Source organism: Indicator indicator, chromosome 22 (genome assembly GCF_027791375.1).
Source record: "Indicator indicator isolate 239-I01 chromosome 22, UM_Iind_1.1, whole genome shotgun sequence".
Classification (NCBI taxonomy): domain Eukaryota; kingdom Metazoa; phylum Chordata; class Aves; order Piciformes; family Indicatoridae; genus Indicator; species Indicator indicator.
In genome coordinates, this window is record NC_072031.1 from 15,073,135 (window position 1) to 15,097,666 (window position 24,532).

At 61.1% G+C, this 24,532-nt stretch overlaps 1 protein-coding gene across 1 annotated transcript; it reads left to right on the forward strand.

Annotated features, from left to right (window-relative positions):
- The first annotated feature begins 365 nt into the window (after positions 1-365).
- Positions 366-23,772, forward strand: MYO15A (myosin XVA). Its single transcript, XM_054390879.1, has 64 exons — positions 366-3,218; positions 4,151-4,233; positions 4,446-4,509; positions 4,616-4,725; positions 5,305-5,379; positions 5,585-5,675; positions 5,798-5,803; positions 6,146-6,249; positions 6,745-6,808; positions 6,891-7,004; positions 7,168-7,329; positions 7,419-7,532; positions 7,640-7,698; positions 7,975-8,098; positions 8,188-8,283; positions 8,374-8,505; positions 8,941-9,066; positions 9,233-9,310; positions 9,630-9,784; positions 9,921-9,966; positions 10,095-10,219; positions 10,454-10,571; positions 10,649-10,824; positions 10,894-10,978; positions 11,266-11,319; positions 11,486-11,567; positions 11,657-11,787; positions 12,486-12,581; positions 12,672-12,907; positions 13,328-13,506; positions 13,602-13,674; positions 13,859-14,050; positions 14,203-14,297; positions 14,407-14,495; positions 14,590-14,716; positions 14,879-14,919; positions 15,039-15,102; positions 15,214-15,352; positions 15,798-15,888; positions 15,973-16,069; positions 16,321-16,442; positions 16,569-16,628; positions 16,730-16,805; positions 16,921-17,036; positions 17,117-17,235; positions 17,319-17,460; positions 17,715-17,826; positions 17,966-18,040; positions 18,446-18,651; positions 18,724-18,848; positions 18,927-18,978; positions 19,125-19,197; positions 19,427-19,500; positions 19,585-19,667; positions 19,855-19,985; positions 20,110-20,204; positions 20,611-20,688; positions 20,924-21,020; positions 21,106-21,266; positions 21,369-21,502; positions 21,576-21,709; positions 23,036-23,169; positions 23,450-23,590; positions 23,671-23,772. Exons 1-64 carry the CDS (start codon positions 366-368, stop codon positions 23,770-23,772), a joined length of 9,588 nt encoding a protein of 3,195 aa, XP_054246854.1.
- Positions 23,773-24,532: the final 760 nt, after the last annotated feature.

Consider the following 24,532-nt stretch of genomic DNA (forward strand, 5'->3'; position numbering starts at 1 on the left):
GTGATGCTGCACCAACCAAGAAGAACATAAAGGGCCCCTCTAAGCTGCTAACAGGACTAACGGGCAACAATGCCAAGAAGAAGAAAGGGGCCAAGGACCAGCCCAAAGCACCTACAGAGCCCATTCCCACTGAGGAAGAGGAGGAGCAGGCAGCGGAGGTGGAACCGGCGCCAAAGGCCCGGACGAAGCAGAACCTCCGCAGCACCTCGAAGCTCTTCCTGGGTTTCAAGAAGTTGGGGCTGCCTCGGCCCAAGAAGGGGCAGTTCAAGAACACCTCCCGCTTCTTTTGGGGGCTGCAGAAGCACAGCACCAAGAGGAAGAAGAAGAAGAAAAACAAGGCGGTGCTCAAGTCCACCTCCAACCTGATGGTTCGCTTCAAGCAGGTGGGCAAGAAGCGGAAGGAGGCAGCCACCAGCTCCCCACCATCGAAGCCATCCTTGCTGCTGCGGCGGGGCGGGCAGGCGGCCGAGAACGGCGAATCCCTCTTCCGCCGGCGCCCGGAGAGGAAATTCAAGCCACGGGCACAGGTGCTGAGCAAGGCGGCTGCCGCCACAGGCTGGCTGGCCAGGAAGGTGCTCTCCCGGCGTGGGCGGCTGACCGGAGGAGGCCGGGCGACTGACGCGGCCTGGCTCTCCCGTATTGGTGCCAGGAAGCTGCCATTCCCTGCGGAAGACGAGATCCTCAGGCACCGGGCCAACATGAAGCATATCCCTGTCAGCAGCAGGCTCTCGGCCCCCAGCACCGTGCGGCAGAGCCAGAAGAGGCAGGGCAGCATGGCGCGGCGTCCGTCCCACCACAGCTCCCAGCGAGCCCCAGCGGAGCTGCCGGCGCCACGCTACGGCTGGGCCGAGCAGGATGGAGCTTACAGCCGCCGGGATGGAGCCTATGGCTCCCGCCGTGGGTACACCAAGAAGGAAGATGGAGCCTACAGCCCCCGACATGGCTATGCTGAAGAAGACGGATCCTACGGCCCATGGCATGGCTATGCCGAGGAGGAGGATGGAGACTATGGCCCTCAAAATGGCTACTCTGAGGAGGAGGAAGGCTACATCCAAACTCCAGCCTACTCAGCAGGGTATGGCTTCGAGGACACTGGGCTGACCCCCTACACTGACTACCCCGGCTATGAAACAGAGGAGGATTATGGCTTCTATGGGGGAGGCTGGGAGGAAGATGACTCCCCAGAGCACCCCTATGGCTACATGGACCAAGAAGACGAGGGACCGCTTGGCAACAGGTCCTCCCTTGCCCTCTACGACCCTTATAGCAGTGACCCGGAGTACACTGAGGAGGCAGCGAGGCCCTTTGGCTATGGGGGGGACCCCTATGAGGACTTTGAGGAACCCCTTGCTGGGGAGTACCTGGGGGACGAGTACCCTGAGCATCGCATCCAGTACAGCGAGGGGGGGTGGGCACCACACGCCCAGTCCTCCTGCAACCCCTATGCCCTGGGCCTGGAGGAGATCACTGAGGCTGAGGAGCCTGAGGAGTGGGAGGAAGAGGTGGAGGAGGAGCGAGAGTATCCTTTTTCCATCCTCAATACCTCCTCACTCCGGGGCATGCAGGAGACGCTTTCCTCCAAGCTCTCCCTCAACAGGAAATTCAGGCTCTTCCCCCGACCCCAGGTTAAGCTTTTTGGCAGAGACCGCCTGGATGTCCCCCTCCTGCCGTCTCCCCACCTGCCCGCTGCTCATGACGAGGATGATTACGATGAGTATGAGCCACCACCGGCGGCAGCAGCCCCCAGCCCCACAGCATCCCCAGGACGCCGGGTTGCGGCAGCGCGGGCGTTTGGGAGCCCTTTGGGGCAATTCCTTCAGCGGTCCCTCTCGCAGCCCCCCAGCCGCTCCCTACGCACCCCCCAGCCCTCTTACAGACGCTCTGGCCGCGACCCCCAGCCAAGAGCATCTCCAGCCAAGGACCCCTCTCCACCTCCCCGGCAACCATCGCTTCGTAATCCCTTCGCCAACCCTGGCCACTCCCCGTCACCGCAGCCAGCCCGGCAGCGCCCCGGCAGCATGCGGGGCGAGGGGCTGCAGCGATCTCCCTCCCTCGGGGCCAGCTTCCAGCGGTTTACCCCCGCGCCCCCCAACCCTGCACCGGCTGCCCCCCGCTCGGGGGGGCCGGCGGGGAGGCGTTTAGGGGTGCTCACATCAGGGTCAGGGAGACCTTTTTCTCCTCGGCCATCACGGCGGAGCAGCCCCCCCGGGCTGCCACTCCCCCAGGCCTGGCCCCGGCTTCCCGAGCCCCCCACCAAGGCAGTGAAGCCGTTACAGAGGAACCCCTTCCTGACACCGACGTCGCGCCCTGGCAGCCGTCGCTTTGGCCGCGCTGGCCCTTCGTGGGATGAGGAGCTGCCCCCCTGGCAGGGTTCCTCGCGGGGTCCCACTGGAGTGCCCCCTCCACCCAGCTCCGCTCCTGGCACGCCCAAAACCTTCATCCAGCGCATCGGGAAGCCCCTTGCTGGGATGATCCCGCACTCTCCCGCGGCGAGGCCATCTCCAGCCGAAACAGGGGGTCGTAGCCCTTCCCTGAGGCGTTCCGTGGGGAAATCCTTGGCTTCGCTGATTGTGGGGAGCATGGCCTCTGCCAAAGCCCCCCCATCCTCACCACCCACCCGCCACCCCTCTACCCGCTCGCCCTCCTCCCCCACACGCCCATCCCTACGGGACGGGAGCACCCGCAGACCGTCGAGCCCACCGGCGGGGCGCCGGGGCTGGGCTGACCCCGGGCGCCCCATCCTCTCCTCAATCCAACGCGGCAACCGGAGCCCTTCAGCGCAGCGCCGTGCCGCTTTCCCAGCACCCCACAGCCGAGCCCCCGGGTCTCCAGCTGCCCCCCGCCCCAGCATTCGTGCCTTGGGTCCTTTGGAGGCCATGGAGGGTGATGGGGTGGCCGGGGAGGAGGGCGCGGGACGCTACGCGGTGGTGACGCCGCAGGTGCAGAGGTTGGGCTCCTTCCGGAGGGCGTCCCGCATGTACAAGCAGCACTGGTCCAAGCAGCACGTCGTGCGGGTGCGGGAGATGCCCGACACCTGGACGACCGAGCAGGGTCTTCTCCGGCAGCCCACCCAGCGTGGCAGCCGGCGGTGGGCGAGCCAGAGAGGAGTCGACATCAGCCGATACTTGTGCCAGCGCTCGCCGGCGGGCAGTGGCTGGCGGGACAGGCACCCCTGGGCGGACAGGTACCTGGGCACCAAAGAGCCCTGGCGCAGCAAGGTAATGTCAGTGGGGAGATCACCGTGGGTGGCAGTGCCCAGCACTGGGAGAGCTGGGGGGCGACACAGCAGCTGGAGGGATGAGGATGGCACGTTGGGGATGGCTGCTGGCTCACTGGAGCACAAAGCCACCAGTGCTGGGGGGTTTGCAGTGCTCAGGGTGGGGGATAAGTGGCTGTGGGTGCGCTGAGTGCTGGGGAGGGGAGTCCTGCCATGGGGAACAGGCTGTAGGGGGATGGTGACAGCCTGTTGTGTGTTCCCCCCATGCACGGCCCCCCTGGGGACACTTGACTCTGGTGTATGGAAATGCTGAGACCTGATCTATGGCTGGGGCAGGTGCAGGTGGCATGCTGACCTGGCAGGTGTCTGCTTTCCTGCCCACTGCCTGGCTGCCTGCCAGCTTGGGCTCCTGTGTGCCATCCACTCTGTGCCACCTCTGTTCATGGCTGTGAGGAACAGCCTCCCCATGGCTTAGCCTCCACCATAGGCCCTTTCTACCAGCTCCTCCAGATGTGCTATCCTTGCCCCAGAATCCCTAATGCCCACTCATTTCAAGTCCCTGTGGGAGTACAGGTGACCCATGGAGTGTTGCAACAGGGGTGGCACAGCCACCTCTGCCTGTTTTGCCCTCCCCACAGCAAATGGGACCACGGCTTTTTGGGATCAGCCTTTCCTGAGTCAGTTCCCAAGGACACTCCGGCAGTTCCATGTCCCCCTTGGTGGCTCCATATCCTTGTTTCCAGCCCTGCTGCTTTCCCTAACAAACAACACTTGCCAGAGGACCTGTCATGCTTGCCCAAGGTCCCTGGCTGTGAGCTCTCTGGTTTGGGGACACAGAACATGTTTTTGGGGTGGTGGTGGTGATTGGGTGGGATGTTGGAAGATGTTGGCACAGCCCTGCCTTGATGAAGTTGGCTGGATTGCTCCTTGCAGATGCAGTCATTGTGCAGCCTGCCCATCATGCGGTACCACGAACCAAAAGAAGAGGATGGGCTGGAGGACATGACCCAGCTGGAGTGAGTGTCCCCATCCCCTTCACCACCCACTGTGACCCAGCTTCACAGAACCCAAAGAGGCTGCAACACCTCTGTGCACTCCACTGCTCCCCCCCCATCCCATCCTAACATGGGGACCCCTTCAGCCTCCCAGGCGCTGGGGACAGGCTCAGGGATGTCAGACATCTCCTGTCTCCCTGCTACCCCCTCACACAGTCTCTGCCCCATGACAGGGACCTCCAGGAGGCTGCGGTGCTGAGCAACATCCGGATGCGATTCGAGCGGCAGCTCATCTATGTAAGCTTGGGGATGGTTGGCATCCCTCAGGTACCCTCAGTGTGGGGTCTTCAGGGCAGTCATGGCCTTCCAGGAACTTGCAGCCCCAAACCTCCCACCCCCACAGACCTACATCGGCAGCATCCTGGTGTCAGTGAACCCCTACCGGCTCTACAACATCTACGGCACCGAGCAGGTGCTGCAGTACGAAAGCAGAGCCCTGGGCGAGAACCCCCCGTGAGTACTGGGCTGTCACAGCTTGAGGGGGGAGGGTCATTCCCACCCACATGCCACCATCCACCCCTGGGTCCTACAGCAGCTCTTAGGAGGTCCCAGACCCCCAGGGACACTCAGCCACAGGATGTTGGAATGGTGCAGTTGCTGGGGGTGAAGCAAGAGTTCCTGTGCCCATACAGCATAGTACCACCACCTCACCTCACCTGCTCCAAGGAGACCTTATTGTGGTCTTCCGGTATCTGAAGGGGGCCTATAAGAAAGCTGTGGAGGGTTTTTTTTAGGGTGTCATGTAGTGATAGGACTGGGGGGGGTGGGAAAAATTAGAAATGGGCAGATTCAGATTGGATGTTAAGAAGAGGTTCTTCCCCATGAGGGTGGTGAGACATTGGAACAGGTTGCCCAGGGAGGTGGTGGAAGCCTCATCCCTGGAGGTTTTTAAGGCCAGGCTGGATGTGGCTCTGGGTAACCTGACCTAGTGTGATGTGTCCCTGTCCATGGCAGGGGGGGTTGGAACTGGATTATCCTTGAGGTCCCTTCCAACCCCAACAATTCTATGATTCTATGCTTCCCCCTCCCTAGGCACCTCTTTGCCATCGCCAGCGTCGCCTACTCCAAGGTGCTGGATGCCAAACACAACCAGTGCATTGTCATCAGGTGAGACAGGGCTGTCCTCAGGTGTGGGGTCCCCCCAGGATGGCCCCTAGTCACTACTGACCTAAACAGGGTGCTGTTGCCAGCCTGGCCTAGTCATGGGGCTGGTGGGTGTCTCTGGGCATGGGGTGCTGGGTGTGTCTGGGGCGGCACACGTTGCTTGTTCAGCTGGTGATGGCCCTGGCTATGTCCCTGCTCTGTGTCTCAGTGGGGAGAGTGGCTCAGGGAAGACTGAAGCCACCAAGTTGATCCTGCGCTTCCTAGCAGCAGTCAGCCAGAAACGCAGCAGTGCCCCGCAGGTAGGGTGCTGCCCTGGGGGTATCCCCATCCCCTTGGCCATTTGTCCCAACATCCTGCACAATCCTCCATCTCCTGCTCACACTTTCTCCTTGTTCCCATGCTTCCCCTTGGACCATGGCAGATAGAGGTACCGAGAGGGACATATGAGCTGGGACAGTTCAAGGGGCTGAGCATCATGGTGGCATCTCTGTCATGTCACCCCAGTCACGGGGGCACAGTGGGAATAGGTGGCAGGAGCTTGGTGCTTGCATGTGCGTGGGGTTCTTGTGCTCTCCAGCACCCTTGTGCGATCTGGCTGTGGCACACACCTTGAATTTTAGCACCCATGGGTGTCTGCGTGGGGCGGGAGGTGGCAAGGAGGGTGGCATGGGTGGTAAGGTCATGAGTGGAGTCCCCCTGTCATGGGGACAGCCTGTAGTGTGCTGGAGTGTCCAAGCTGACCCCTTGGCAATCCCCATTGCCACGGCAGATTCTGGAGGCGACCCCATTGCTGGAATCCTTTGGCAACGCCAAAACCGTGAGGAATGACAATTCCAGCAGATTTGGGAAATTCGTGGAAATCTTTCTGGACGAGTAAGTAATGCTGGGCAATGTCCACAGATGCTGGTCCTCACCCGCACTGTCTGTCCCCTCCCCTGTCCCAGGGCTGCCCAACCCAGCTCCCAGTCTCACTGTCCTTGTCCCTTGGTTCTGAAGTGAAATACCCATGGGGACACTTTTGGGGACATACTTTGGTGGAGTAAAGGCAATGTTACCTGAGGACCCTGCAGTGGCTGCTGTCTCTGGGGCAGGGGCAGGGATGCTGTGCCCTGGCTAGCACCTTGCCTTCCCCTGGTCTCTGTCCCTGTCCCTCTATTACGCTGGGGTTCAGCAGCTCCAGCCCTTGCTGAAGAGCTGGGTGTGGGCACCTCTGCCTGGTCACACATCCATGGTGGGAGGCACTTGGGATCAGGAACTGACTCTACCTGTGCTAAGGGCACCACTGGGACAGGAGTGGGTACTGTGGGGGTGGCACAGCCCCTGCCCTTGCCCAGGTTGCCAGCCAGGTGCCCCATCTCACCCCTGCAGTGGACTGATCTGCGGCGCCATAACCTCGCAGTACCTGCTGGAGAAGTCCCGTGTGGTCTTCCAGGTGGGTGCTGAGGGAGGTCCTCAGCTCTGCCCCCTACCACGCTGCCCCCTTCACCACTCCAGCTTGGTCCTCTGCTCTCTAGGCTAAGACTGAGCGCAACTACCACATCTTCTACGAGATGCTGGCAGGGCTGCCTGCCCAGCAGCGCCAGCGATACTGCCTGCAGGGCGCCGAGACCTACTACTACCTGAACCAGGTAGCCTGGCCCCTGCCGACCTCCCCTCTGCTGCTTGCTGGGTTCCTGAGTCCTCCTGGATACCACCTGTGGATGGGGAGGGTGATCAGGCCAGGGTGTCCTCCCAACACCTGTGGGTTGTGCCCCAGGCACACACCGATGGCACCGATGTGCATCGTTCCAGGGTGGGAACTGCGAGATTCCCGGCAAGGACGATGCGGAGGATTTCCATCGGCTGCTCAACACCATGGAGGTGCTGAGCTTCAGCGTGGAGGAGCAGAACAGCATCTTCCGGATCCTCTCCTCTGTTCTCCACTTGGGCAACGTCTACTTTGAAAAATATGAGGTACCCCGAGCCGAGCCATGCCCCTTGGGCCTGGTTTGGGATGCAGTGGATTTGGTATCACCACATCCCCTCCCCCCCATGTCCCACAGACCGACTGCCAGGAAATTGCAACCGTGGTGAGCGCCTCTGAGATCCTGACTGTGGCTGAGCTGCTGCAAGTGTCCCCTGAAGGTCTCCAGAAAGCCATCACCTTCAAGGTGACGGTGAGTGCAGAGGGGCTACAGACAGGGAGAAGGGTTCCCAGCCCCTGGAGGCCATAGCAATGGTGCTAAAGCTACATCCCACCATTGGTTTTGTGCTCCTCAACCAGGAAACGCAACGGGAGAAGATTTTTACCCCCCTGACTGTTGAAAGTGCTGTGGATGCCAGGTAGAGAGAAGTGGGGGCTGTACTATAGTGGGTGTCTGGTTCCCAGTCCCCAGGGGCAGGGAGGAAGATGAGGAACCAGGCTGGAAACAGGGATGGTCAGGTCCCCCAGCAGAAATTAGACTCTTTGGTGATTAAAACTGAAGCCTCAAAGGCTGCCCTGTTTTCAGTGTGGAGCTGTGATGGGTTCTGGCTCTGTTTGGGGGAGATGTGTGCCATGCTGTGCCATGCTGTACCATGCTGGAACTCCAGTGCTTTGCTTTTCTCTCCCCTTTCCAGGGATGCTATTGCCAAGACCCTCTACTCCCTGCTCTTTGGCTGGCTCACAGACCGCGTCAACAAGCTGGTGTACCCACGGCAGGAGGCCCTCTCCATCGCTATCCTGGACATCTATGGCTTCGAGGTGAACAGGATCCATCCCAGCTCCATCCCTGTATCTGCCAGCACCTAGGGCTGTGGGATCTCAAGCTCTATGACCCCTTCTTCTTGCAGGACCTCAGCTTCAATAGCTTTGAGCAACTATGCATCAACTATGCCAACGAGTACCTGCAGTTCTTCTTCAACAAGATCGTTTTCCAGGAGGAGCAGGTGGGCTGGGGTGTGGTGCTGGGCTCTGCCCTGTACTGAGCACTGCTGTGGGGCTGGGAATGTGGAGCTAACTGATTGCTGGCCCCACAGGAGGAGTACATCCGGGAGCAGATTGAGTGGAAGGAGATCCCCTTCAGTGACAACCAGCCCTGCATCGACCTCATCTCCCAGAAGCCTTATGGCATCCTCAGGATCCTCGATGACCAGAGCTGCTTCCCCCAGGTGAGAAGCTGCAAAGTATTGAGGTGAGGAGGATAGCAGCACCAAATGGTCATCATGCCCAGGGTGATGCTATGGCTCAGGTCTGCTCTGATCCTGGGCTGTCCTGGACAACCTGTGAGAGCCCCTGTGTTTCTCCAGGCTGGACAAGTCCCAGGAGGTCCCAGACTGGTGCAGCTTCCCCCAGGAGACTTGTGTTTGTAGGAATCACTGAAACCCTTTCCTAGCTGCCTTGTAAAAGAGAGAAGGGTGGTTGCACCTTCTTTGCTGATGGGAAACTGAGGCATAGAGCAGCAGATGCCCATGGCCATATAGCTACTCAGTGGTGGAGCTGAGAGCAGGGTTTGGCCAGTTGTCCAGGCATCCCCATCCCAGCGCCTGCACCTCTAGGGCTGCTGAACTGCCTGACGCATGTCTCACATCCATATCCATCCCTAGGCCACTGACCACACGTTCCTCCAGAAGTGTCATTACCACCATGGGACAAACCCACTGTACACCAAGCCAAAGATGCCCCTCCCTGAGTTCACCATCAAGCACTATGCAGGGAAGGTGACCTACCAGGTATGTGGCAAGGAGATACCCACCTAGTGTTTTGAGGGTTACAGAGGAGGTTTATGGGGTTGATCCTGCAACAGGAGGTCTGTCTGGGGAACCTCTATCCCAGCCTGGAGCTGCTCTCCTCACCTTGCCATCAGACTTTACATCACAAGGTTTTTCTCCTTGCCAGGTTCACAAGTTTTTGGATAAAAACTATGACCAGGTCCGTCAGGATGTGCTGGACCTGTTCCTCAGCAGCAGGACCAAGGTAGGGCCCTGCCTGGTCCCAGTTCTGCATTGCTGGGGGGCACCAGACGTGTTTCCCTATGGCTGCTGAAGCCCCGGGAAACAAGAAGCAGAGGATGCCTCCATCTCTACTCTGCTCTCTTCCCATGAGGTCCACTGGACTTTGACCCCTGGAGCATTGGCACAAGTGGGCATGTGGGCTGCTCTTGTGCTTCCACATCCCCATCCCCATCCCCATCTCTTTCTGGGGATCCAGCTGCAAATAGGGAATGCCACTTGCTTAGGACTGCCATACCACCCTGGCCATCTTCCTTCTCCCTAACCCTTTTCATCTTCCCAAGGTGGTGGCCAACCTCTTCTTCGGCCATGCCCAGGTCTTGGCCCGGCAAAGGAGCCTGGTCAGGAGGAGCAGCACCAGGACACGGCGGTACAAGGCCCCCACCGTGGCAGCCAGGTTCCAGCAGTCACTCCTGGAGCTGGTGGAAAAGATGGAGAGGTCAGGATGGGCAGGGTGGGCAGGCAGCCCATACCTTGGGCTGGTGGGAGCAGGGTGACAGCTGGAGCCATGCCTGAGGTGGCTGGGCTGGCTTTGTCCCCTGTGCCCCGTGGCTAATGGCATCTCTCCAATGTAGGTGCAACCCTTTCTTCGTGCGCTGTATCAAACCCAACAACAAGAAGGTGAGAGCGGGCCTGGGGCTCTCCTGCCCATGGCAGTGCCCATTTGCCAGCCCTCACTGGCACAGGGAGCACGGTGGGCAGGTGTCTGCCTGCACAGCCATGGAGACTTCCCTCCATCTCCTCACCAGGAGCCAGGGCTCTTTGAGGCTGACCTGGTCAGCAGCCAGCTGCGGTACTCAGGGATCCTGGAGACCATCCGCATCCGCAAGGAAGGCTTCCCCATCCGTATCCCTTTCCTCGTCTTCATAGACAGGTGGCTGGGAGCCTGGGGGTTGGGAACCACCATCTTGGTGAGGGGAGACCACAGAGCTTATGGGCGTTTGGGGGGGCAGCATTTTTTCCTGTGCTTGCCCCACTGGGAACTCCCTGCTTTGGTGCACAGCACCAGGAGAAGCTGCTCTCCCAGAAGTGGTGCCCACCACCACAGGGAGGGGCTGTGCAGGCCTGGTGGGGTCCCACACAGTGACGGTGCCATGGGCTTGCCCAGGTACCGCTGCCTTGTTGACATGTGGTCTAGCATCATTCCCAACGGAGCCAACTGCGTGGAGATGCTGAGGAATCTCTGCGCCGTCGACCCCAGCATGTACTACGTCGGCGTCACCAAGGTACCATCCTGGGCAGACGATGCCATGGGAGAAGACAGCTGAGGCGGGGGGGGCTCATGGTGTCGTCCTGCTCCCAGCTCTTCCTGAAGGAGCAGCTGTACCAGGCACTGGAGGGCAAGCGGTCCCGTGCCCACCACCTGGCTGCGCTCACGCTCCAGCGCTACGCTCGCACCTTCTTCATCAAGCGCCGCTTCCGCTCCCTCCGCCGAAAGATTGTCCTCCTGCAGACCCGGGCGCGGGGCTACCTAGCCAGGTGGGGGTCCTAGGGAGGTGGTGGGTGGCCACTGGAGGGTGGCAGAGGATGACAGGTGCCCTCCCGCAGGCAGCGGTACCGGCGCATGCGGCGCACACTCATCAAGTTCAGGTCGCTGGTGCACATCTACGTGAACCGTCGGCGGTACCTCAAGGTGAGGTGGGGGCTGGCATGCACCAGGGGGGTTCAGGGTGCCCACTCCCACCCTGCTGCATGCTCAGTGGTGGGTCTGCAGAAGGCACAGAAGCACGCAAAGCCGCTGAGCCCCACAAGACCTCATCCCCATCATCTCTTCCGTGCCCAGTGTCACCTCTTTGGGGTGAAAACCTGGCAATGCTGGGGGAAAGAGGGGGAGAGGGCAGGCAATACCAGCCCAGGGAAGTCCTGGTGCCTCCAGGTCTTCCTCCCAGTGGGGGCTCAGTGTGGCTGCTCTGCTTGCAGAGGAAGGAGGATGCCCGCCGGCAGGCAGAGGAGGAGAAGGAGAGGGTGAAGCAGGTAACGGGGTGCGGGGGTGTGGTACTGGTGGGAGCCCACACCGTGTCACTCTGCTCTCGTCCCTGCCATGTGCTCGCCCATGTCCATGCTGTCAGCCAAGGCACCCGTGGGTGCTGGGGCAGAGAGCAGTGTGGTGAGGGGGTGCATCCCTGTGCTGGTCCGGCAGGAGCTGACAAGGAGGGAGGTGGTGGACGTCACCCACCTGGAGATCCCGGCCGAGCTCATGGGGCTGCTGGAGGCTGCCGTAGGTGAGCAGGTCCTGCACGGCTACCGGCAACACTCCCAGTCCCTTGTCCCCATCCCCACGGTCATGCCGCAGCTGCCCGCTGTGCCGTAGCCTCCCGGGGGGTGAACGACGGCTGCGTGGTCCTTGTTCCGCCGCCGGCGCTGATACCCGACTCGCAGCTCACCCTCCCGCTCGACATCAACGACTACTCCATGGCCAAGTACGTGCGGGTCCACTTCCAGGTAAGGTGGGCACCGTGGCCCATCCACCGTGGCCCAGGTTTTGGGGAGTCCTCAGCACCCTGCTCGTGGCTGCATGGTTAGGTTCAGGGTCCCCGCCGCGGCTCCCCACCCACACCGTCCTACCGGGCTCTGTCCCGGCTTCGGCCCCGGGGGTGCCATGGGGTGTGAGAGGGGCTGAATCTGGGGTGGCTGCGGTGCCGCAGGGAGCTGGCTGCCGCCTCCCTCCCTCCCCGCGGGTTCCTGTCGTCTCCAGAAGCCGGGGGAACCCAGCTGAGGTTGTTGGAGAGAGACCCGCCGGAGCCCTGCTGGACGCCCGACGCGGGGTAGATCCGGAAACGCTGGGGCGGGACACCAGGTCGCTTTGCTCCCGGGACCCCAGCCCCAGCTCTGGTCGCTTTGTTCCCTTCCTCCTCCTCTTCGCCCTCTGTTTTTGCCATGTGTTTCCCAGTCCCTGACATCCTGGAGGGCACTGGGGCTGGATTCTGCTCTCAGCCTCACCGAGGTGCCTGCATCTCTGGTGCTGCCAGCACAGCCTGACCCCATCCCTCCCCCACTGCCCCATCCTGCACCCCAACCCTTTTGCAGCCCCATAGTCCCCATCCAGCATCAACAGCACTCTCAGGACTATAGGGCTGGTTCCTTATGGCCTGAGGCAGTCCCTGGGGCCTAGGTAGCCACGGGTGCTGGTGTGACCACAGGAACCAGCATTCGGGATGCTGACAGCCCCGCTGACGGCCCCACTCACCCGGCTGGATGAGGATCTGTGCCACGAGGCACTCAGCGTCTTCCAGCTGGTAGGTGGGATGGCACAGGGTCCAGCACCCTGGTCCCCTACCCGCTCCATGCCCAGGGCTGGAGGGAGGACCTTGCTGTCCCCATTGCAGATCCTGCGGTTCATGGGGGACCCAGGGCTGGGCGGTGCACAGGAGACCCTCTTTGGCAACTACATCGTGCAGAAGGGGTTGTCAGTGCCAGGGCTGCGGGACGAGCTCCTGGCACAAGCTGCCAACCAGGTCTGGCGTAACACCAACGTCAACAACGAGGAGCGGGGCTGGCTGCTGCTGGCTGCCTGCCTCAGTGCCTTTTCCCCTTCTGCTGCCTTCGACAAGTACCTGCTCAAGTGAGCCGGGGCTGGGGACTGGGACTGGGAATAGCTGGGAACCTCAGGGATAGCCTGGCACTTGTGCCCGGGGACACAACTGGGGCACTCTGCCTGGCATATGTGTCTGAGGATGCTGTCCAGGTCCCATCAGGTCCCTCCAGTTCCATTTGGGCCAGCCTGGCACACATACCCAGGGACTATGCTCAGATTTCCCCAGGATCCCTTGGACTGTCTTGGTAGATATGCCAAGGATGTTACCCAGATCCTGCTGGGATGCTTTGAGGTCCCTGTATGGTTCCTGGGCCCAGCCTGGCACACGCACCCAAGATACTGTCCAGATCCTTCCAGGGATACTCTTCGTCCTTCTACAGGGCCAGCCTGGCATGTGCCCAGGGATGCTACCCAGGCTCCTCCTGCAGCATCCTCTCTTCCCCACAGGTTTGTGTCCGACTACGCCTTTGCTGGCTACAAGCCGGTGTGCCAGCGCAAGCTGATGCAGGCCATGGCACGCTCCCAGCTGGGCACCGCCGCTGCCCGCACCTTCCCGCCCTCACTGCTGGAGTGGACAGCGAACCGTCGGCAAGCCAGCATGGCACTGGACCTCCACTGCTTCAACGGTGTGGGGCTGGGGACACAGAGGGAGCGAGGCTAAGTCTCAGTTTGGCTGCCCTGCCACTCTTGCCCATGGCAATTACTCCCTGTCCCTCCCCAGGTGACCAGTTCTCCTGCCCTGTCCACTCCTGGAGCACTGGCGAGGACCTGGCAGGGGATGTCCTGAAGCACAGGTACCCATCAGCTTGATACCCTCCCACCCAAGGCTCAAGCGTGGGGCACAGCAGCACACTGGGGCCATTTTGGGTGACCCCAAGATCTGGGAGCTGGAATCCCCAGCTCACGGGCAGAGTGTCCCTGCAGAGCCAGGGCATCACTGTCAGCCTATGCCCATCCTCAGCGTCCTGCTGTTGGCAGGGGGCTGGTGGAGGGCTGGCGTGGCTGGTCTGTGGCCATGAAGGCAGGTGCCCAGTGGGCTGAGCTGGCTGGCCACGACTATGTCCTGGACCTCATCTCCGACCTCGAGCTGCTGCGAGGCTTCCCCAAACAGAAGTCCTGCTTCCTCGTCGCATGGGAGGGGGCTGGGAGACACAGCAGGGACAGCCGGGCGTAGGTACCCGGGCAGGGATGGGTCCTCCACCCTCAGCCTGGCAGGAAAGCACCAGCACTAGGCTGGATGGGTGCTGGCAAAGGCATGGGTCGAGGTCCTGGGAGGGAATCTGGCACCCAGTGGGTGTTTAATGAGGATGTCCTCTCCTCAGGATGCTGGGACATGGCTTCGATTTGGATGAAGTGCCTCCTCCCCCAGCTGTGAAAGCCCCCACGCTGCCATCCACCGAGCCCTATCACCCCCACGGTAGGGCATCATCCCACACGACCCCCTGGAGTTGCTGCCATGCTGGCGAAGCTCTGCCATGCTGGTAAGCCCCTACCACCACAGCTCATCCCTCCTTGTCTTCCAGCAGAAGGGGAATTTGGAGAGCCACGCAGCCAGAAGGGTCTGGACCGATACCTGGACAGCCTCTTTGACCCTGTGCTCTCCTATGGCAATGGGGTGAGAGGAGCATCCCACTGCCCGAGGCAGAGGGGGTCCGGCATTTTGGGGGTATCAGTGGCTTGGCCTGCATCCCCTGATGCCTGTCCCCCAGGAGCTGGAGAAGCCAGCTGCCATCTCACAGAGGATGAAAGGAGGAGGTGGCGTGGGAGGTGGGGACAGTGGTGGTGACACCCAGCAGAGTGGACCCCCAGTCCCTGCGAACACACGTCAGCCAAGAGGTGAGAGCCCTGAGCATCCTGCATCTCAATCCAGCTCCCTGCCTTGGTTTCTCAACCTGATCCTTGCTCCTTGGTATGAGGCACATTCCTGCACTGAGCATCCTGCACCCAGCACCAGTGTGGGGCTGCAGGATGCTGAGCTCTCCCCCTTTGCTCTCATAGGTGCAGATCCAGCCACGTCCCTGCAGCCACCTCAGTCCTTGGTCAGTGGGGCAGGACTGGGAGGTGCAAGGCCTGCCCAGCCCCTGCTGTGGTGTAGCTCTGCCAGGGTGTGGGGGCAGCTAGGGGGTGCTGGGTGCTCATGGCGTGGTGTCCCTTGCAGGGCAGAGCAGCAGAAGGGGCACCAGCACGTCCTGCCCAGCCCCGGCCCTACTCGCGGAAAGCTGGTAAGGAGTCCCCATTGCAAGGAGGTGGCACTGGGGGCTCGTGGCACAAAACTGTGCCCAAGGTATGAAGGCAATGCCCAGGCCCCCACATCTGTGTGCTTGGCCCCACAGCACCCATGGGCCGGCGGTGGCCGGGCGAGCCAGTGCGGAATTCCCGGCTCAACTCGGAGCACTTCCCACGGCCCACACACGACATCCGCAACATCATCCGGCAGTGCCAGCCTGCCCCACGCGGCTCCCAGCCCCCCAGGTGCCCACCCCAGCCCTCCAGCAGAGCAGCAGACATCTATTGTCTGCAGGTGCCAGCCTTGATGCCAGGGTGCAGGTGGTGCCAGGGTGCAGGTGATGCTGGGATGCAGGTGATGCCAGGGTGAAGGTGATGCTGGGATGCATGTGATGCCTGGGTACAGGTGATTCTGGGGTGCAGGAGATGACAGGGTACAGGTGATACTAGGGTACAGGTGATGCTGTGGGGCAGGTGATGTCAGGGGGAAGGTTCATCCAGATAACCCTTGGAGTCCCTTCCAACCTGGTATTCTGTGTGATTCTGGGATGCAGGCAATGCCAATGCCAGACTGTAGATTATGCTGGGGTGCAGGTGATGCTGGGGGTCCAGGCAATGTCAGGATGGAAGAGATGCCAGGGTAGAGGTGATGCCAGGCTGTTGCAGGTGATGTGTGGTGCTGTGTCTGCAGCAAGCTCTTTGGGAAGAAGCTGGACCCCCATGAGGAAGCCATGCAGATACTGAAGGAGCAGCTCTCAGCAGCTCAGGTGCCTGCAGCTGGGGTATGAACGTAGCCACCCCATGCCCGCCGTGCCAGGCTTGAGGGAGCCACCAGCCCTGGCCACAGCATGCTCTCTGCCTTGCAGGGGCCCAGGGAGCTGGTGGCCACAGTGAAGCCGGTCACCAGCAGCAGATACCAGCTGCGAGCACCACCAGGGCGTCTGGCAGCCATGAGGCCCCCAGGTATCACATGGCAGCACTGTGGCATTGGGGTGGCCAGAGGAGGGTGGGGCACTTCCTCCTTCCTGGTGGCACTAGATGATGCTTAATGTGGCCAGGCACACATTCAGCTCCAGAGCATCTTCATGGGATCGCCTTTGTGCCCTGCTAAACCCTCCCTACCCCACAGCTGGGCCCCTCAGTTTCCTGGTATGGAGAGGGGCTGTTGGTGGTCCCCTCCCCAGGGACACGCAGGACTTTCTGTCCCTTTGTAGTCTCTGTCTCACGGGAACTGCCATCTGAGGGGCAGCAGGTCCAGACCCAGCTGCACCGGAGCTGCAGTGAGGACTTCTACAGCTACCACAACGTGCCCTGGAGAATCTACATCCGCAAAGAGGTGTGGGTGGGGGGGGGTGGGAGGGGGGGACACGGGGACAGGTGGCTGTCACAGTGCTCTTTGATGAGCCAGGGCCCTGTGGGGTGGGTGGTGCTGCTGGTGCCACACTGGCTTCCTTCCTGGCAGGTTTTCTACCCCAAGGACAGCATCAACAACCCACTGCTGCTTGACCTCATCTTCCGGCAGGTAAGGCACCAAGCTAGCCCCAAAGCCCCTCTGGGGGTGCCCCAGGAGCTGGGGTATCTTCCCTGTCTTGGCTGCCCCACTGCTCCTCACCCCTTCTCCAGATCTTCAGTGACACCCTCTCTGACACCTGCATCCGGATCAGCCAGGAGGAGAGGCTCCGCCTGAAATCCCTCTTTGGTAACTTTCATCCCTATGTCCTGCTGCTCCTAGCCTGCGCCTCACACTTTGGAGGGGCCCAAACCTGAGGGTCTCACACCCCTAGCCCCTCACTAAGGGATATTTCTCCCCTCAGCTGAAAACAAACTGGACTCCTTCAGCCCCGTGGCCACTGAGAGCGTCAAGAGGGAGATCATCACCGCGGCCAGGGACGGCTGCGAGGTTTATTTCTCTCGCCTCTTCCCCGCCACGGTGAGGCTCTGGCCATGGAGCAGGGGAGGTGTGAGGGGCGCCTTGTGTCCCCCCAGCTGAGGCACTGTCCTGGCACCCAGGGCAGCGTGGGTACAGGTGTGCAGATTCTGGCTGTGTCCCACACTGGTGTCAAGCTGCTGCGGCTGGTGAAAGGCACCAATGTCCCCGGGGAGCAGCTGCGGGTGCTGCGGGCATACAGGTAGGGGTAAGGAGCCTGGGTGGTGGGGGTGGGATGGGTGCTGTGAGTGTTGCATGTTTCAGCCTCCCCTCACCCTGCCCCAGCTACGCCGAGGTGCTCTTTGTGACCACCCCGTCCAGGAACATGCTGGAGTTCAACCTATGCAGCGAGAAGCTCATCCTCTTCTCCCCCAAAGCCCCCCAGGTCAAGGCCATGGTCGACCACTTCATCACAGAGCTCAGGAAGGTGTGGGGGGGCTGCCTGGGACATGTGCTGGAGGCTAGACTCTGCCTGTGTGCCCACATTTGGCGGGGCTGGGGGTAGGCAGAGGAGGGCACTTTGTAAATGGGACCATGCCTGGGATGAGGAGGAGTTTGAAGAGGGACAGCCTGGAGTGGTCCTGTGGCTGCAGGGTGCTTGAAGTCCCTGTGCTGCTTGGGATGTGGGGGTGTGTGGGAGTGCAGGGGTACACAGACCATGCCAGTCCCCTTTGTGTCCAGGACTCCCAGTACGTGGTGGCTGTGAGGAACTACAGCCCAGAGGACAGGAGGCAGCTCAGCTTCCACAAAGGGGACATCATTCACCTGCAGCCACTGAAGAATCCTGAGAGAGGTGAACAGCCTCCCGCAGCCCCCCATGCCCAAAAGCCCTCCACTGGGTCAGCACGACTGGTGGCTTCACTGGCCTCAGAGGTCACCATGCCCTGGCCTTACATCCTGTGATGCCCCACGGCCCCATGCTGTCCTCACAGACCACTATTATGGCTGCGTGGTCCGCAAGAAGGTGATGTACCTGGAGGAGCTGAAGTCAGGCACCCAGGATTTTGGTAAGTGCCACACTGTCCCTGGTGTGTCCCCAGTGTGTGTACACCATCTGAGCTGTGTCCCCTCCTGCTGGGGCAATGGCTGGGATCCTGCCCCTCTCACCACTCAGTAGGATGGTTTGGACTCCTTTTGTCATAGACCCAATGCAGGAGGACGCTGCCCTGCAATTCCCACCCTGGGTGGCACTGGGTGCTACCCCACGTCGCTGCAGACAAGGGGCTTTGTGCCCTCTGGGCTGTGCCTTTACCTCAAGCAACGCCAAACTGCAGCCATTTCCACCCCAAATCCGCAGCCAGGCCCCTCCCCCTGAGACTGCCTGGGATGCTGGCGTAGGACAGATGCTGGTTGTTGGGGGGGACCCCCAGGGCTGTCAGCCTGGGACCATCCCCACCCTCTGTCTGGTGCAGGGTGGAAGTTCGGGGCCATCCACGGCAGGTCAGGGCTCTTCCCCACTGAGTTTGTCCAGCCCGTGGCAGCTCCTGACTTCGTCCATTTGCCTGCGGAGAAGAAGGAGGAACCCAGAGACAAGCAGGGCAAGGTGGCAGCTTCGGCAGCCGTGGCTGTGGCCGTGGCCTCCACAGCCGTGGCCCAGGAGCTGGACCGGAAAACTGAGGTGGGTTCTGGCTCTGGGGCTGTTGCCAGCATGGGGCCAGCTGTGCCCAGTGCCCATCAGCCCGCTCTGCAGGTGTCCCCTTCCAGCACCACCTTCACGGAGGCTCCAGAGGGAGAGCAGCTGGCAGCTGGAGCAGGGACCTGCCCCATGCTGGCCTTTGCCCAGCAGTATTTCCGTGTGGCACAGCATGGGACCATGTAAGTGTCCAGCAGTGGGATAGGGACACCCCATGGCAGGGATGCCCCTGCACACTTTTCCCCTTGTCCGTCTTGCAGGGACTCCTGTGGGACCAAGGACAATGTGCTGGAGATGTTGACATTCACCAAGGTATGGAGAACAAGGTTTCTTTGGGGTGCCCCTGCCCTGCCACCACCTGTAGGTCCCTCCCAGGTCCTGGCATGCTCAGGAGCTCCCCTTCCACCTCCATCCCATCCCTCTGGATGTCCATGAAAGCTGACCCTCTTCCCCTTCAGATCCCTATCCAGGAGTCACTCATTGAATTCATGGATGGTGGCATCAGCAAGCTGGCCACTGAGGCATTCCAAGGTAGGTGGAGGGGCACAAGCACCTTGTCGCCCTGCCTGACAGCAATCCCCACCCCCACCCTTGGAGAAGGTAGGGGCAGGACCAGGGTAGGCAATTTGGGTGGTCCAGGTGGTCTTTAGCCTCTCCAGTCCCACTGACCCCTGTGCCCAGATGTTGCCCAAAGTCAAAGGAGCACGTCCTTGGGGAGGGACAGGCTGAGCTGGCTCACCTGTGGCTTTGCTGTCCCCAGCTGTGATGAAGTTCATGGGTGACTACCCTCCACGGGGGCACACGGATCTGGACACCATCTGCACCATCCTCAAGGTAAATCCCCCCCGGGGTGGTGAGTCCTGGGGGTGGCCTGGGCAGGAGGGTGGCAGCCACATGGCAGCTGTGCCTGTCCCACAGCTGTGTGCAGAGCATGAGGTGCTGCGGGACGAGCTGTACTGCCAGGTCATCAAGCAGATCACCAACAACACCAGCTCCAAGCCGTGAGTCCCTGCGCTGCACCCTTACTGCCCACTCCAGCCCGGGCAGCAGAGGCTGGCGCTGGGGACAGATGTGTCCCTGGCTGGGCTGAGCTGCTCTAAGGTGGAGGGAGACCTAGGGACCCCACCTTGAAGCAGGCTGCATTGTTCCCTGTGGTGATGGGTGCTCAGCCCTGGCTCTTCCTGGCAGGGACAGCTGCCAGAAGGGCTGGAGGCTCCTCTACATTCTTGCTGCCTACTACAAGTGCTCCGAGGTGCTCCGGCCCTTCCTCCTCACCTTCTTGCAGAACGCCAGCAGCCACCCTGAGCTGCCTTTCCAGGGTGGGTGCTGGGAGCAGGGTGGGGAAGGACACCCACCACGGTCACACCAGGCTCCAGGTGTGCTTTAGCAGAGCCAACATCCCGGCTCAGGCCCATCCTTCACCCTGCTCTCTGTCCCCACCAGGCATCGCCAAAGCCTGTGAGCAAAACCTGCGGAAAACATTCCAGTTTGGAGGCCGCAACCTTTTCCCCAGCAGCATGGAGCTGAGGGCCATGGTGGTGAGGCTGAGTGCTTCTGGGTGCCTATGGGGCACAGGGCAGGTCTGGTGCCAGCTTGAGATTCCCCCTGGAGGTTCTGGATCTTCTCCCCATAGGCTCAGAATCCACTACAAACAGTGCCATGGGACTGAGCCGATGGCCCCTTGCTGGGAGGGGTGTGGGGTGTGTCTGTGGCCTTTTTGGGGATCTGCTCTCCAGGGCCATAGCTTTAAGGCTCCCTTTCAGGAGCATCCCAATAGAGAAGCAGCTCTGTGCATGTGGGGTGGGGGGATTATGGGTCACCCAGGCAGCATGAGCAAGATACAAGATGATCCCCATGGAATAGCTTGGGGACCTGGGGTGTCCTTTGGGGTCTTGCTGTGAGCAGGAAGCCCCTGCTGCAGCCCAATGTGTCCCTACCGCACAGGCTGGGCGCAGCGCCAAGCGCCAGCTCTTCCTCCTGCCTGGAGGCATCGAGAGGCACCTCAAGATCAAGACGTGCTCGGTGAGCTGGAAGGGTCAACAGATTTGGTGTACCCCTGGCTCATGGTGACCCCCTGGTTGTGGGCACCCTGAGGGTGCAGATGCCTTGGCTGTCCCTGAGCTGGGGCCTTTGTTCTCTGGGAAACGGGGGGAGGAGGGCGTGTTACATGGCACGAGCCCAAACGCAGGACCCGTTGGTGGCCCTGAGCATAGCACAGGGCTGTGGCATCGTCCCAGCTGCCTGTCTCCATGCCCAGGTGGCTCTGGACGTGATCGAGGAGCTGTGCTGCGAGATGGGGCTGCAGCAGCCCGAGGCTCTCGATGAGTACATCCTCTTCGTGGTGACAGAGAGAGGTGAGGGGCTGGCGGGGCCAGGACGGCCATGCCACGGGCAGGTGACACAGGCGGTGGCCATGCTGAAGCTCCCTGGGTGGCACAGGGCAGAGCGTGCGGCCGCTGACTCGCCGGGAATACGTCCTGGACGTGGCCGCCGAGACGGAGCGCAGGGACAGCAACTACACCTTCTGGTGCCGCCGCGTGGTCTGGAGCCAGCCCCTCAAGTTTGACAATGAGCTCTACGTCACTGTCCACTACAACCAGGTCTGGCCACCCTGCCAGGCTACCCCTGGCACCGCCTTCACGCCACACCCTCGAAGCGTGCCCTGTCCCCAAGCCGTATGGCTGTATTCTGTCCCCTCCCAGGTTCTCCCTGACTACCTCAAGGGGCTGTTCACTGTCCTGCCGCCGGCCAGGCCAGCGGAGCAGCACTTCCCACACGTGGCCAAGCTGGCTGCCCTCCAGCACCGAGCCAAGGACCACCACCACATCCCCACCACGTATGGCCCGCGGTGGGGGACGTCCTGGGGGGATGGGACCTGCTGGCCAGCACTGACCTCGGGCTCCTTGCAGGAGGGAGATGCAGGACTACATCCCCCCGCAGCTCTTCCGCCTGCTGAAGGCCCAGTCCTGGCTCCACATGGTGACCCAGCACATGCAGCAAACCCAGGCCCTCAGTGCCCACCAGGCCAGGGCACAGTTCCTGGGTGAGTGGACACAGGATGGGCAGGTGATGGTAACGGGGAGGTGATGCTCCTGGGGATGCAGTGCTGACAAGCACACTGTGCTAATGAGGATGTGATGCTGCTGGGGACATGATGCTGCTGGTGAGGGGTCTGGAGCACAGCCTTATGAGGAGAGGCTGAGGGAGCTGGGGTTGTTTAGCCTGGAGAAGAGGAGGCTCAGGGGAGACCTTATTGCTGTCTACAACTACCTGAGGGGAGGTTGAAGCCAGGTGGGGGTTGGTCTTTTTTCCCAGGCAATCAGCACCAGAACAAGAGGACACAGTCTCAAGCTGTGCAGGGGGAAGTTTAGCTTTGATCTTAGAAAGAAGTTCTTCACAGACAGAGAGATTGGCCATTGGGATGTGCTGCCCAGGGAGGTGGTGGAGTCAGTGTCCCTGGAGGTGTTTAAGAGGAGCCTGGATGAGGCACTCAGTGCCATGGTCTGGTTGATTAGGTAGGGTTGGGTGATTGGTTGGACTTGATGATCTTGGAAGTCTCTTCCAACCTGGTTGGTTCTGTGTATAGTCAAATTCACATGATGCTGCTGGAGGGGTGATGGTGCTGGGGATGTGATGCTGATTGTGTCTTCCTAATGAGGACAGAATGCTAATGAGGATGTAAAGCTGCTGAGAATGTGGTGCTGCCCAGGAGGCAATGCTGCTAGGGATGTGATGTCAACAAAGATGAGATGCTGGCTGCGATATGATGCTGCTGACTGGCATCTCTGTGGGGACAACCTGGCCTGGCCCAAAAGCCTGGGATGCAGCAGGGCCAGCGAGATGCTGCATCTAGAATTACAGAATTGTTTTGGTTGAAGAGACCTTTCAGATCATCAAGTCACAGAGAGATTGCCCATTGGAATGGGCTGCCCAGGGAGGGGATGGGGTCAACATCCCTGGAAGTGTTTAAGAAAAGCCTGGATGAGGCACTTTGTGCCATGGTTTAGTTGATTAGATAGGGTTTGGTGATCAGTTGGACTTCATGCTCTGAAAGGTCTCTTCCAACCTGGTTGATTCTGTGAAGTCCATCCCTTGACCCAGCACTGCCAGGGCACCACTAAACCATGTCGCTCATGACCAGACCTACACAGCTCTTCAACCCCTCCAGGGATGGAGACTCCTCCACTGCTCTGGGCAGCCTGAACCAGAGTTTGACAACCCTTCTGGGGAAGAATTTGTCCCTCATATCCAACCTAAACCAGCCCTGGCACAGGTTTAGGCCATTTGCTTTTGTCCTATCACTTGTTCCTTGGGATTTTGGAATAATTTCAATATTCACGGCGCTGAGACCTTGTCCTCCACCCTGCAGGGCTGCTGAGTGCCTACCCCATGTTTGGCTCATCCTTCTTCTATATCCAGAGCTGCAGCAACAACGCCATCGTCTCACCCTGCATCCTGGCTGTCAACCAGAACGGCCTCAACTTCCTCAGCAAGGAGACTCATGTAAGTGGGGGGACACATGGTCCTGTGGGTGCCATGTCTCCCCTGCTCCTTCTGCAGGGACAGAGCCAGGTGGCCGCATGAGATGTGATGGCAGATGAGGGGTGATTTCCCTCTCTGCAGGGGATGGGAACCCCCAGGTTTGGCCCCAGCTGGGCACCTCGTGCAGTGTGGCTGCATTGCTGGCCTCCATACTGCTCTCATCAGCACCACTCTGGTCCTCAGTTCCCTCAGTGGTGTTCCCGGGGCATGTGGACCATCTCCCCCATCCATCCCCCTCCAGGAGCCCATAGCCAAGTTCTCACTGAAGGAGATTCAGTCAACGCGGACACAGCGACCCACAGCCGGGTCCAGCTCCCCCTACGTGGAGATTACGCTGGGTGACCTCCTGGCCCAGAGCATCACCCAGCTCCAGCTGGAGCAGGTAGGGGACGCTTTGAAGGGATTCTGGGGGTGTCCTGACGGGGTTTCCTTGGCAGTGACACAGCATGTACCCCTTGGCAGGGTCTGGAGCTGTGCCGTGTGGTGGCCGCGCACATGGAGATGCTGCTCGGCGCTCGGGAGAAGAGGCTTACACTGCCGCCCAGTGAGATCACTCTGCTCTGAGCCCACCAGGACCCCGCCATGGACCCCTGCCGCTGGGGACAGAGGATCCCAGCATGTCCCCTGCCTGGCTGGTGGCCACCGTCCCCCCTATCCCCTCGCTGTTGTACTTGGGGTTTTATACACAGCCATGAGTCCGAACTGACTCGGCATCCATGGTTTTGTGCTGCACTCAGTGCTGCGAAAGGGGCTGCCCCAGTTCTCCCATCCTCGCGCCTCAGTTTCCTGCATCCCCAGTCCTCAGTTTCCCCATCTCTGTTCCCCCATTACCCCAGTTTCTCTCGTGTCTCCGTTGCCCCGTGTTCCCGCGCATCCCTTTCCCCCATGCGCCAGCGTCCCCCAGCCACATCCCTCGCTCTGCCGCAGGCAGTCCCGGGGCGGGTTGCCCGGTGCTGGGTTACTGGATCGCGGCTCCCCCGGGTGACCCCCCCTCCCTCGCCAGCTGTCTCGCTCCTCCCGTCCGCCAGGGGGCAGTCTCGCCCTGCTGCGTGGCCGCAGGCACCTCGGAGGACACCCCAACGTTTCACCCTTGAGGCCCCCCCGCCGTCTGCCCAATGAGTCGCCGTCTCGGGCCGCTCGCGCCTGCCCCCTCGACCAATCAGTGCCGAGCCGGCAGGCGGGGCATGGCGGCGCTGCCGGTAGCCGTTACGGCGCGGGGCGGCGGGCGGAAGTGGAGGCGGTGGCCGGGGCGGGGCGGAGCAGCCGTACGTACGTGCGTGCCAAAGGGGCGGAGCCGGGAGGGGGTGCGGTGGCGGTGGCGGCG